This window comes from Otolemur garnettii, unplaced genomic scaffold, assembly GCF_000181295.1.
Source record: "Otolemur garnettii isolate 467f Iridium unplaced genomic scaffold, OtoGar3 scaffold00018, whole genome shotgun sequence".
NCBI classification, from domain to species: Eukaryota; Metazoa; Chordata; class Mammalia; order Primates; family Galagidae; genus Otolemur; species Otolemur garnettii.
In genome coordinates this window covers 544,278-555,041 of record NW_003852413.1, presented here as the reverse complement: position 1 = coordinate 555,041, position 10,764 = coordinate 544,278, and the positions used below count along the sequence as shown (strand labels likewise).

The window sequence follows — 10,764 nt, the reverse complement described above, 5'->3', positions numbered from 1 at the left end:
GCCTCCCAAGTAGCTGGGACCACAGGCGCCCGCCACAACGCCCAGCCATTTTTTTGTTTGCAGCCGTCATTGTTGTTTGGCGGGCCCGGGCTGGGGATTCGAACCCACCACCTTAGGTGTATGTGGCTGGCGCCTTAGCCACTTGAGCCGCAGGCGCCGAGCCTAATCTACAGTCTTAGAATCTATCTTCTCTTCCAAACTTTAAAAAATTTGAATGCCGAAGGTTTACCTTCTCTGTCTTTGACCAGGGGGCCCAGGGGAGTACCAGTGGAGGAATTGATGGGAAAGGTTGGTTATCAGGTAAACCCAGTGATAAAACATCATAGCAATTATCTGTAGTTATTAAAGTATTCTAAATCTCACTTAATACATTTATTTGTAAACAGTTTCACAAATCACAGACAGCCTCGCCTGCCCCTCAGCTCTGTGAAGTGCTGGTGCTCACAGGGCAGAGGCGCTGCCTGGTGACCTGTGACTAGAGTGGTCCACGAACAGCCCTGAGATGGGTTGTGAAGTGTCATCTCTATGTTTGGTTTCTCCGCTGCCTTTGACAATTTGGGATTTCAGGCTGTGGCTTGCAATTCTATGAAAGAGTTACTTGGGGAATTTAGAAATGATTTTTGGATAGCCTCAAATTTTATTTTGAATTACTGCTTTTTCAAACTTTTAATTGTTTAATTTTAAATTTCTACATTACTGTGAATGCATGAAGTATCAACGTGAATCTGTGCCTTTGCTCTGGCTGTGGCACGTCACAGTAGGGCTTTTCAGACATTGTAATAGAAGGGATGATGAGCAAGGAGTTAAGGGATGAGTTTTCTCTATGTACCTTATAAAATTATGGGGAGGATCAAATAAAAAACTGTATGTGAAGGTACTTAGCAAGGTACTCTACCTACTACCGAAGATGGTGTCAATAATAATTCTCAACCTTTTGCTTCTTTTTCTCCTTTGCTGATTTGCCATATACTTTACACTGGATTAATTTACTTTAAATGGCACGACAGATTCTCTAAACTAATTCTGTGCAAAAACAGGTCAGCCTTGTCTGTCCACCTGGAGGGAGGAGTCCAGGTGACAGTACTGGGGCTTCTTGGTCTGCTGCCTCAAGTTGGAAATAGTAGATTCCTCGCCGCTTCCCCTCATCCTCTTCCTCTGTGCTTTGTCCTTTCCTCTCTAGAAGCCTCCAGCCCCCTCTGACCAAAGGGCTTGAACCTCAGCTGCTTCTCCCTCTGAGTTGCTCGAGAGGGGACGAGGGCTGCTCCTTCCCGCCAGTGCTGCTCTGACACTTCACTCCCATGGTCTGCAGGAGCTGAACTTCTAGGTTCCTGCTTTGCAGGGCACTAAAACTAGGGCACGTTTTATTTCTCAGCAAAGAAATATATGAATTCTACGTATTTTTTTATGTTTCATAGAATTCAATTCGCCACAATCTCTCTCTGAATCGTTATTTCATCAAAGTACCGCGTTCCCAGGAAGAACCAGGCAAAGGCTCATTCTGGAGGATAGATCCTGCCTCTGAAAGCAAATTAATAGAGCAGGCTTTTAGGAAAAGACGGCCTAGGGGCGTGCCTTGCTTTAGAACCCCTCTGGGACCGCTTTCTTCTAGGTAAGGAAAAAAGAGGAACAAAAAGGCCTCACTTAATGGTCAGTAAATTTACCTTCAATGTATTGGTAAATTTTCCTTTTGACAATGAGGAACTACCAAATGCATTATGACTGAATGTTGGGATGGGGATCCGGGTGCCCCCATGTGCTCTTGTTTCTGGTGTTGGGAACATGCAGATTGTTGTTCCGGTGAGGTGGCTCTTGCTTCATAGAGTTCACGGCATGTTGTTAACATGAGTAGATACCTTTCACCCGAGTGGGCAGCCTAACAATGCTGCATTTTATGTTTCTCCTTTCCTTTGGCATGCACAGAGCTCTTTGAAAATATCTTTTAGCCTTAAACTCAAGATTGACTTATTCCGTGTTAATTTGCCTGACTTTAAAATTATACATTTCTAGCTTAATCAATACTCTGTTTTTAACCAAAGAAAGAGATGAGCATGACGTAAGTCTAAAGCCACCTTCTGCTCTCCCACTGCTGCAGCCTGTGGGCTCTGCCAGGCAAAGGGTGCCCGTGGCTCTGCTGCAGGCCATGGCAGTCCCATGAGTGCTCCGAGTGATTGCAGTAGGTGGCAGGTCCTGGCCACACCCCCTTTGCAAAGTACACTTAGTAGAACAGAGAAGCACTTTGTGGGAGGGGGTTGCCCGCAAAACTACATGTCATCTTTCTGGTGCCACAGGAGCGCCCCAGCCTCTCCCAATCATGCTGGGGTACTGTCTGCTCACTCCAGCGGCGCCCAGACCCCCGAGAGCCTGTCCAGGGAAGGTTCGCCAGCACCCTTGGAGCCTGAGCCTGGCGCCTCACAGCCCAAACTTGCTGTCATCCAGGAAGCTCGGTTTGCCCAGAGCGCACCAGGTGAGACATGGTGAGAGTGCAGACACTGGGGCTCAGCAGAGAGGTAGCTAGGCTTAGGGAAGGCCTCTGTGTCTTTGTGCCTCATTCCTGCTGCTTTCTGCATAGTGCCTGAAGGTCATTTTACAGGTCTGAGAAAAATGAGAAAAGTAATTCAGCTCTGTGGGTGTTTAGAAAGAGGTCAATTAGCTTTCTTTAAATGACACTGTGTGTAGATGTCTGAAATAATTTAGAATTAACCTGTTTTTAAGTTGCTTTGTTATTTAAAAATCTGTGAAAAAGCCCCTCCCCAAAAAAGATCCATAAATTAGACAAACTAGACACTGATCGAAACCAGAAACATCCGTTTAATGAAGAGATGAATGTTTGACAGTTCATTTATAAAGTCACAATATAGAGTAAACATGTGTGTCTTGAGGATTTTTTAAAAAAATGGATAGTGTGGAAATGTATCCAAACTAATTCTGTTATGGTTAAGAAAAATGTACATTATGGAGGCCAAGGGGGTGGGATTCCCTGAGCTCACAGGTCAGAGACCAGCCTGAGCAAGAGCAAGACCCCCATCTCTAAAAATAGCTAGGTATTGTGTCAGGTGCCTGTAATCCCAGCTACTTAGGAGGCTAAGGCAAGAGAATTGCTTGAACCCAAGAGTCTGAGGTTGCTGTGAGCTATGACGCTACTGTACTCCACTGAGGGTAACAAAGTAAGACTCTGCCTCAAAAAAAAAAGAACCAGGCTCAGTGGCTCACGCCTGTAATCCTAACACTTTGGGAGGCCAAGGTGGGTGGATTGCCTGAACTCACAGGTTTGAGACCAGCCTGAGCAAGATCAAGACCCCATCTCTCAAAAATAGCAGGTTGTTGTGGCAGGAACCTATAGTCCCAGCTACTTAGGAGTCAGAGGCAAGAGGATCGATTAAGGCCAAGAGTTTGAGGTTGCTGTGAACTGTGACTCCACAGCACCTTACCGAGGGCAACATAGTAAGACTCTGTCCAGAAAAAGAAAAATATCAAAGGGGAAAAAAAAAAAGAAAAATGTATATTTTGATCATTTGGGGTCCCACCTGTGCTGGTCCAGAGCACATTGTGTACCCTGTTCCATTAGCAGTACCCATGTCTTTGTACCATTCTCTGCAGCCAAAGCCCCCAGGCTGGAGGGCAGAGGTCAGGGCACAGGCCCCACCACAGCCCTACCCTGAACCTTCTGCTTCCATCCACCCAGCAAGATGGAGGTGTTGGTCCCGTATGGCTGTGGCCCTGGTCTTCTGATCCCACAAGGGTGATTTCTTTTATATTGTATATTGACATTTTTTTTTTTTTAAATTTTAACTCAAGGGTAACTTTGTTAAAGCAAAGAACTGAACATAATTTTAAAGGACTCCACCTCTATTACCTGTGCACTTTCTTAACCACGAAGAAAGAGCTGTGGGAAGAGGTATGACCAAAAATAACACTAATAGCAGTTAGATATGGGATGGGAATTAAATCTGCTTTTTAAAATAATACAGTTCTCTCATCATTTGTAACTTTGCTCTTCTGTGGTGAAATGGGGCCACATCCTGTATTTTAAGTTTAGGAACATGTGTAGGGAACTTGCATCAGTGAAGGCCTGGTGAGCCTCAGCCCTTCGTGTCTTGCTCTCCACAGGGTCACCTCTGCCTAGCCAGCCAGTCCTCATTGCTGTTCAGCGACAGCTGCCACAGGCTGTTAAGCCCGTCACTTACACAGTTGCAGCCCCAGTGACCACTCCAACCTCCCAGCCGCCCGTTGTGCAGACAGTTCACGTCGTCCACCAGTTACCAGCAGTGTCAGTCACCAGTGTGACTGGACTGGCCCCAGCAAACACTTACACTGTTGCGGGACAAACTGTGGTCACTCAGGCGGCTGTGCTGACCCCCACGAAGTCCGAGCCACAGGAGAACGGTGATCACAGGGAAGTGAAAGGTGGGCCACGGGAGAGGAAGCCCTTCAGCTTCACACTTTGAGACCCCCATCGGGTTTGTCCATCCTCAGCCCTTTTTTTCATTTATTGTTAGTTTTAAAGACAGACATTTTGGCCAGGTGTGGTGGCATGTGGTTGTAGTCCTGCGGGAGGCCGAGGTGGAAGGATGGCTAGAGCCTATAAGGTTGCTGTGAGCTCTGGTAACACCACTGTACCTCTGTCTGAAGAAACCCAACATTTATTGGCAGCGCCTGTGGCTCAGTGGGTAGGGCACTGGCCCAGGCCAAACTGCAACAAAAAAATGGCGGGGCATTGTGGCAGGCGCCTCCCATCCCAGCTACTCAGGAGGCTGAGGCAAGAGAATTGCGTAAGCCCAGGAGTTGGAGGTTGCTGTGAGCTATGTGACGCCACAGCACCTAACCGAGGGCAATAGAGTGAGACCCTGTCTCTACAAAAAAGAAAGAAACCCCATTTTATAGCAGGGCTGATAGTGTTCTGTTTTAAAGTGGTGAGATATTTATCAGCTTTTAAGTAATATTAATTGATGTTGTTTCTTTTCTTTTCCTTTTCTTCTAATTTCAGTGAAAGTAGAACCTATTCCTGCAATTAGCCATGCCACATTAGGCGCTGCCAGCCGGATCATTCAGCCGTCACAGACCACCCCTGTCCAGACGGTCACCATAGTACAACAGGCGCCTCTAGGTCAACACCAGCTACCAATAAAAACTGTAACACAAAACGGTACTCACGTGGTACCAATCCCCAGCGCAGTCCACAGCCAGGTGAACAATGGTAAGAGATTCCCACTGTGTCCTGCTAAGTGCAGGTGGAGGCCTTTACTCCCTGGGAGGGTATTCATTGTTTTGGTTCTGATTATTGGTTTTTGTTTTCTGAGGAAATACTTGTATTTCTACTCTGTAGGAAATCTAATATTGCTAATGTTATTAGGAGAGCTGGGAAGTGTTTATGGGAGTTAGCTGTCATGGATTCCCTGGGGAGGAGACTGCTGAAAAGAGATAGGAGTTCCTGATACCTCGAGGGGTAAAAATACTCTGGGCTTCTGCAGCTACTGGTGTGTCTTAGAAGCAACCAGGCATTTGGGTGGCAGAGTGCGACTGAGAGAACACACTCCTGTGCTGAACATCACTTATCTGTCAGTGGCATTGTTCTCCTAGGGGAGTGTTGTCTTTGCTTAAGAGTTTCTGAGGGTGGAGTGGAGAATTCTTCTCTGCTTTTTTGCTCTGCAAGCCCTTTGAAGATCCTTGCAGGTAAATGCTGTGAGTATTCTGACAGACAGGTGGAGAAGACAGCTGCTTCATCAGCACAGGTTATCAGCCCTCACCCTGCATGCAGAGCCGCAGCAAAGCTGAAAGTCAGCTCAGAAGTGTGGGGTCCCGCCTGGGTGTGCGGAAGGCCTGCCACCCCTGTGTAGGTGTGAGCTGTCCTGCCAGCTGCCCACCCGGCACTTGCCGGTCCTCAGGCAATAAAATGTGAGGCTCCCACCCAGACTAACACTCTGTGCCCAAAGGTGCTTCCTTTTAAAGCAGATAGCAGTTACCCGTTGAAATGCACTTTTTCAGCCTTGTGTCCTCAGTAAGTAAGGGCTGTTGAGGCCTTGTTTTGGTTTTCTCTGAATAACTCTAGTCATGGATTGTCTAAGAACCTAGTAGCCCTGTGGGCAGCTGGAAATAAGTTGAAGGGAGAGGTAGGTGGTCAGTTTTCTGGCCTTGGTTGTTCTTCCCAGTCTTGAGACCTGGTACAGGAGTCCAGTGGCTCTCAGGCTTTCCACATCACCAGGGAGCCAGCAGTCCCAGAGTGCTGCTTCCCTAGGTCCCCACCCAGACAGGACTGCTTGTTCCAGGTATGCCAGGAATCGTGGCGCAGGTCAGAGGTTTGTCTCTCAGAAGGAGTTTCACATACAGAGGGTGCCAAAAAAATGTTTATACATTTTAAGAAAGGAAAAACCTGTATTTGTAATACAATAACTTCTGCAATTGCAAGAGGTGCTCAACCTGACTTGTATTTATCTTTTGTTACCAGTTAATGCTGAGTGTTACAATTTTAATACAGTTGTTTCCTTTCTTAAAATGTTTATATGTTTTTTGGCACCTTCTGTATTTAAGTTGGTAACTAAAATTTTTCATAATTTAAGGAAAGATTTTAGTTTTCCACTATTAAAATTATTGGTGTTTTAAAACAAAACCTTTACCTCATTATTTCAAATGTACTACTGGACTGTAAATACCCATGGTGAGAAGCCCAGCCTGCCCATGTCAACACACAGAAGCCAGGCAGCAACTCCCACTGTCATTGGACTTGTACTCCCTTCCACGCCACACTGACTCCATAGAAGTTATATGTGTACATTATGCTCAAAGGTTACTAATTCTATCTTTTTTGCTACTGCAGCAAAACAGAGACATAAATACTGCACATTTCAGAGCTAGAAAGAAAAAAATAGAAATATTAAGACTTGTGAATAAAAAGATTAACTTATTTGTTACTATTGTGGAACTGATAAACACCAAAAATATAATAAATTTGTGCAAAACCAGAAATTAAATTTTTTTTTTCTCAAGATGCATTTCTTAATATATCAAGACCTTAGGGGACCTGTGACTCAAAAGGGAAGGGATCCGGCCCCATATGCCAGAGGTGGTGGGTTCAAACTCAGCCCCGGCCAAAATTTTAAAAAAACCCAAAAAGTGTTGTGAACTAAAATAAAAAAAAATTAAAAAAAAAAAAAGAAAGAAAGAAAAGACCTTAAAGAAGGCTCAGCACCTGTAGTTCAGTATTAGGGCACCTGCCACATATACCAGGCTGGCAGGTTTAAACCTGGCCCAGGCCTGTTAAACAACAGTGACAACTACAACAAAAAAATAGCTGGGCATTGTGGAAGGCTCCTATAGCCCCAGCTACTTGGGAGGCTGAAGAAAGAGAATCACTTAAGCCCAAGAGTTTGAAGTTGCTTGAGCTGTGATGCGACGGCACTTTACCAAGGTAACATAGTGAGACTGTCTCCCCCCCCCCCAAAAAAAAAGAACTTTAAGGAAAATGCTTGTAATCCCAGCATGTTGGGAGGCTGAGTCAAGAGGACCACTTGAGTCCAAGAGTTCAAGTCTGCGGTGAGCTAAGATGTTGCCACTGTACTCCAGCCCAGCTGACAGAGATAGAACCTGTACCTCAAAAAAAAAAAAAAGAAGAAAGAAAGACGAAGGATAGAAGTGAAGCCGAAACTCCTCAAAGTTACATGTTAAAGTCAGTCAGTGATCTTTTAACAAATTACTGTAGTAATTCCCTCAGAGGGAAATCCTATTGGATTTTTATTGTTTGTTTTTGAAATAGAGTTAGTTTGGCTCTGTTGCTCCAGGGAAAGTGCACTGTTGCCATTATAGCTCGAAACACCCTCCAACTTCTGGGCTCAAGGAGATTCTCCAGCCTCAGCCTCCTGAAACCTGAGGCTACAGGTGCCCACCACACCCAGCTAATTTTTTAAGGTTTTTTTTTTGGGGGGGGGGGTAGAGATGGGGGGTTTCACTATGTTGCTTAGACTGGTCTTGAATTCATTTCTGGCCTCAAGCGATCTTCCCACCTCAGCCTCTCCCTGCTGAGATTATAGGTGTGAGCTCCCAGCTAGGATTTTCTTTTAATAGATAAGCACAGTGCTGTTATTATAGTAATAATAATTTCTTTAACTCAGTATTATCATTAAAGTTCAAATTATCAATTCTTTTTTTTTTCTAATTGTGGTGAAATACACAAAAGCATAAGATTTTCATTTTAACTATTTCAAAGTTTACTCATTTGTACCTTGACAATGTTGTGAAACCATCACCTCTGTTAAGTTCAAAAACATTTTCAGCCAGTGTAACCTGTTCTGTGTACCCTCAATGAATTCCCAACAATAACAAACAAACAAAAAAACCCACACATTTTCAGCATTCCTACAGGAAACCTATTCTCACAAGCAGCCACTCCCCATCCTCTTTCTCCTAAGGTCTCTGGTAACTTCTGATGCACCTTGTCGCTCCCTGGATGTAATCCTGGGATCTGTTGACTGCTGGCGTCTGGCTTCTGTTACTCAGCACCATGTGTCTGAGGTTCATCCGTATGGTGACTGCTGTCAGTCCTTGATTCGTCTTTATGGGCAAATATTCTTTTACCATGCTGCTTATTCATAAGTTGTGGACATCTAGTTTGTTTCTACAGTTGAGCTATTGGGGGTAATGTTGCTGTCAACACTCACTCACAGGTATTTGTTTAAACTCCTGTTTCCATTTCTTCTGAGCCTAGAAGTCGAATTTCTGTGTCACCCGCAAATCTGTGTTGAGTTGATTGAGTAACCAACAGACTGATTCTCACGGCATGTGACTTCCCCACATTCCTACTAACAGTGAGGTTCCTATTTGTCCACAGTCTCTCTTGTGGGCAAATAACAGTTGTTAATTTCCTTTTTGTTTTTTGTTACGATCATCTTGTAGTATCCTTGATTTGCATGTCCTAATGACTAATCAAGCTGAGCATTTTGCCATGTGTTTGTGTTTGTACATCTCCTTTGAAGAAAATTATTAAAATCCTTTACCCTTTTTTTTTTTTTTTGAGACAGAGTCTCATTGTGTCGCCCTTGGTAGAGTGCCGTGGCGTTACAGCTCATAGCAACCCCAACTCTTGGGCTTAAGCGATTCTCTTGCCTCAGCCTCCCAGGTAGCTGGGACTACAGGTGCCCGCCACAATGCCCGGGTTGGGTTTAAATCCGCCAGTCTCCATGCTTGTGGTCAGCGCCATAACCTCTGAGCCACAGGCCCCCTTTGCCTCCTTTGCCCATTTTTTACTTAGATAGTTCATCTTTTTGCTTTGGAGTTGTGGGAATTTCTGTACATTCTGGGTGCTAGCCTGTTATCAGACATATCTCGGAGGTATAGTGGATGAGGTTCCAAACCCCCCTGCAATAAAGCATGTCACACCAAGTTTTTGGTTTTCCAGTGTATAGAAAAGTTAGAGTTACTCTGTACTGTTGTTTTTAAGATGCAGTAGTATTGTGTTTAGACAAACAATGTACGTACTTAATTTATGAAATGCTTGTTGCTAAAAACTGCTGACAATCATCCGAGGCTTCAGGGAGTCATAATCTCTTTGCTGGGGGAGGAAGGTCTTGTTTTGATGCTGCTGACTGTGAGGGAGGTGCCTGCTGGAGGTGAGGGCAGCTGTGGCAGTTTTTAAAAACGAGACGACAAAGTTTGCCATGTTGATCGATACTTCCTTTCATAAAAGATTTCTCCATAGAGTGTGATGCTGTTTGATAGCATTTTTTCTTTCTTGAGACAGAGTTTTGCTGTGTCACCCTCAGTAGAATGCCATGGTGTCATAGCTCACAGCAGCCTCAAACTCAAGGGCTTAAGCAATTCTCTTGCCTCAGCCTTCCAAGTAGCTGGGGCTACAGGCACCCGCTACAACACCCAGCTATTTTTCTGTTGTAGTTGTCATTGTTGCTTAGCTGGCACGGGCTGTGTTCAAACCCACCGGCCTTGGTGTATGTGGCTATTGCTGTAACCACTATGCTATGAGCACCAATCCTGTTTGATAGCATTTTACCCAGAGTAAAGTGTCATTTAAAATTGGAGTTAACGCTTTCAAACCCTGCTGCTGCTTTATCTACTAGGCTTCCATGATGTGCCATATCCTTTGCTATAGTGTCTACAGTTTCCACACATCTGCACCAGGAGCAATCTTTGTGCATCCATAAGAAACAACTCCTTGCCTGCTCAAGTTTTATCCTGAGATTACATCAGTCAGTCACATGTTTGGGCCCCACGGCTAATTCTAGTTGTCCCTTCCTGTTTCTACACCTGTAGTCACTTCCTCCATGGAAGTCTTGAACCCTTCAAAGTGATCAACGTTCAAATTCTTTTTGAGACAAGGTCTGGAGTGCAGTTGCGTCATCACAGCTCACAGCAGCCTCACATTCCTGAGCTCAAGAGACCCTCCTGCCTCAGCCTCCTAAGTAGCTGGGACTACAGGTGCCTGCCATAACACTTGGCTAGTTTTTCTGTTTTTAGTAGAGACAGGGTCTTGCTATTGCACCATCTAGTCTCAAACTCCTGAGCTCAAGCAGCTTACCCATTTTGGCCCCACAGAGTACTGGGGTTACAGCCATGAGCCATTCTGCTGAGCCCCAAACTGTTCTTATTAATGTTCATATTTTGACCTCCTCCCCATGAATCACAAATGGTCTTAGTGTGTCACAAATGGTGACTCCTTTCCAGAAGGTTTTTAGTTTACTTGGCTCAGCTTTATCATCAATGGCAGCTATAGCTTTATGAACTGTATTTCTTTTTCTTTCTTTCTTTCTTTTTTTTTTTTTT

The 10,764-nt window shown here is 44.7% G+C and overlaps 1 protein-coding gene across 1 annotated transcript in view; it reads left to right on the top strand.

The window, feature by feature from the left end:
• FOXK2 (forkhead box K2) overlaps positions 1 to 10,764 on the top strand; it is a 70,907-nt gene that overhangs the window by 52,065 nt on the left and 8,078 nt on the right. The window contains exons 7-10 of the mRNA XM_023511163.1: positions 1,416 to 1,609; positions 2,289 to 2,464; positions 4,108 to 4,404; positions 4,985 to 5,194. Coding sequence (XP_023366931.1) covers positions 1,416 to 1,609; positions 2,289 to 2,464; positions 4,108 to 4,404; positions 4,985 to 5,194 — 877 coding nt within the window. The remainder of the gene's footprint in view (positions 1 to 1,415; positions 1,610 to 2,288; positions 2,465 to 4,107; positions 4,405 to 4,984; positions 5,195 to 10,764) is intronic.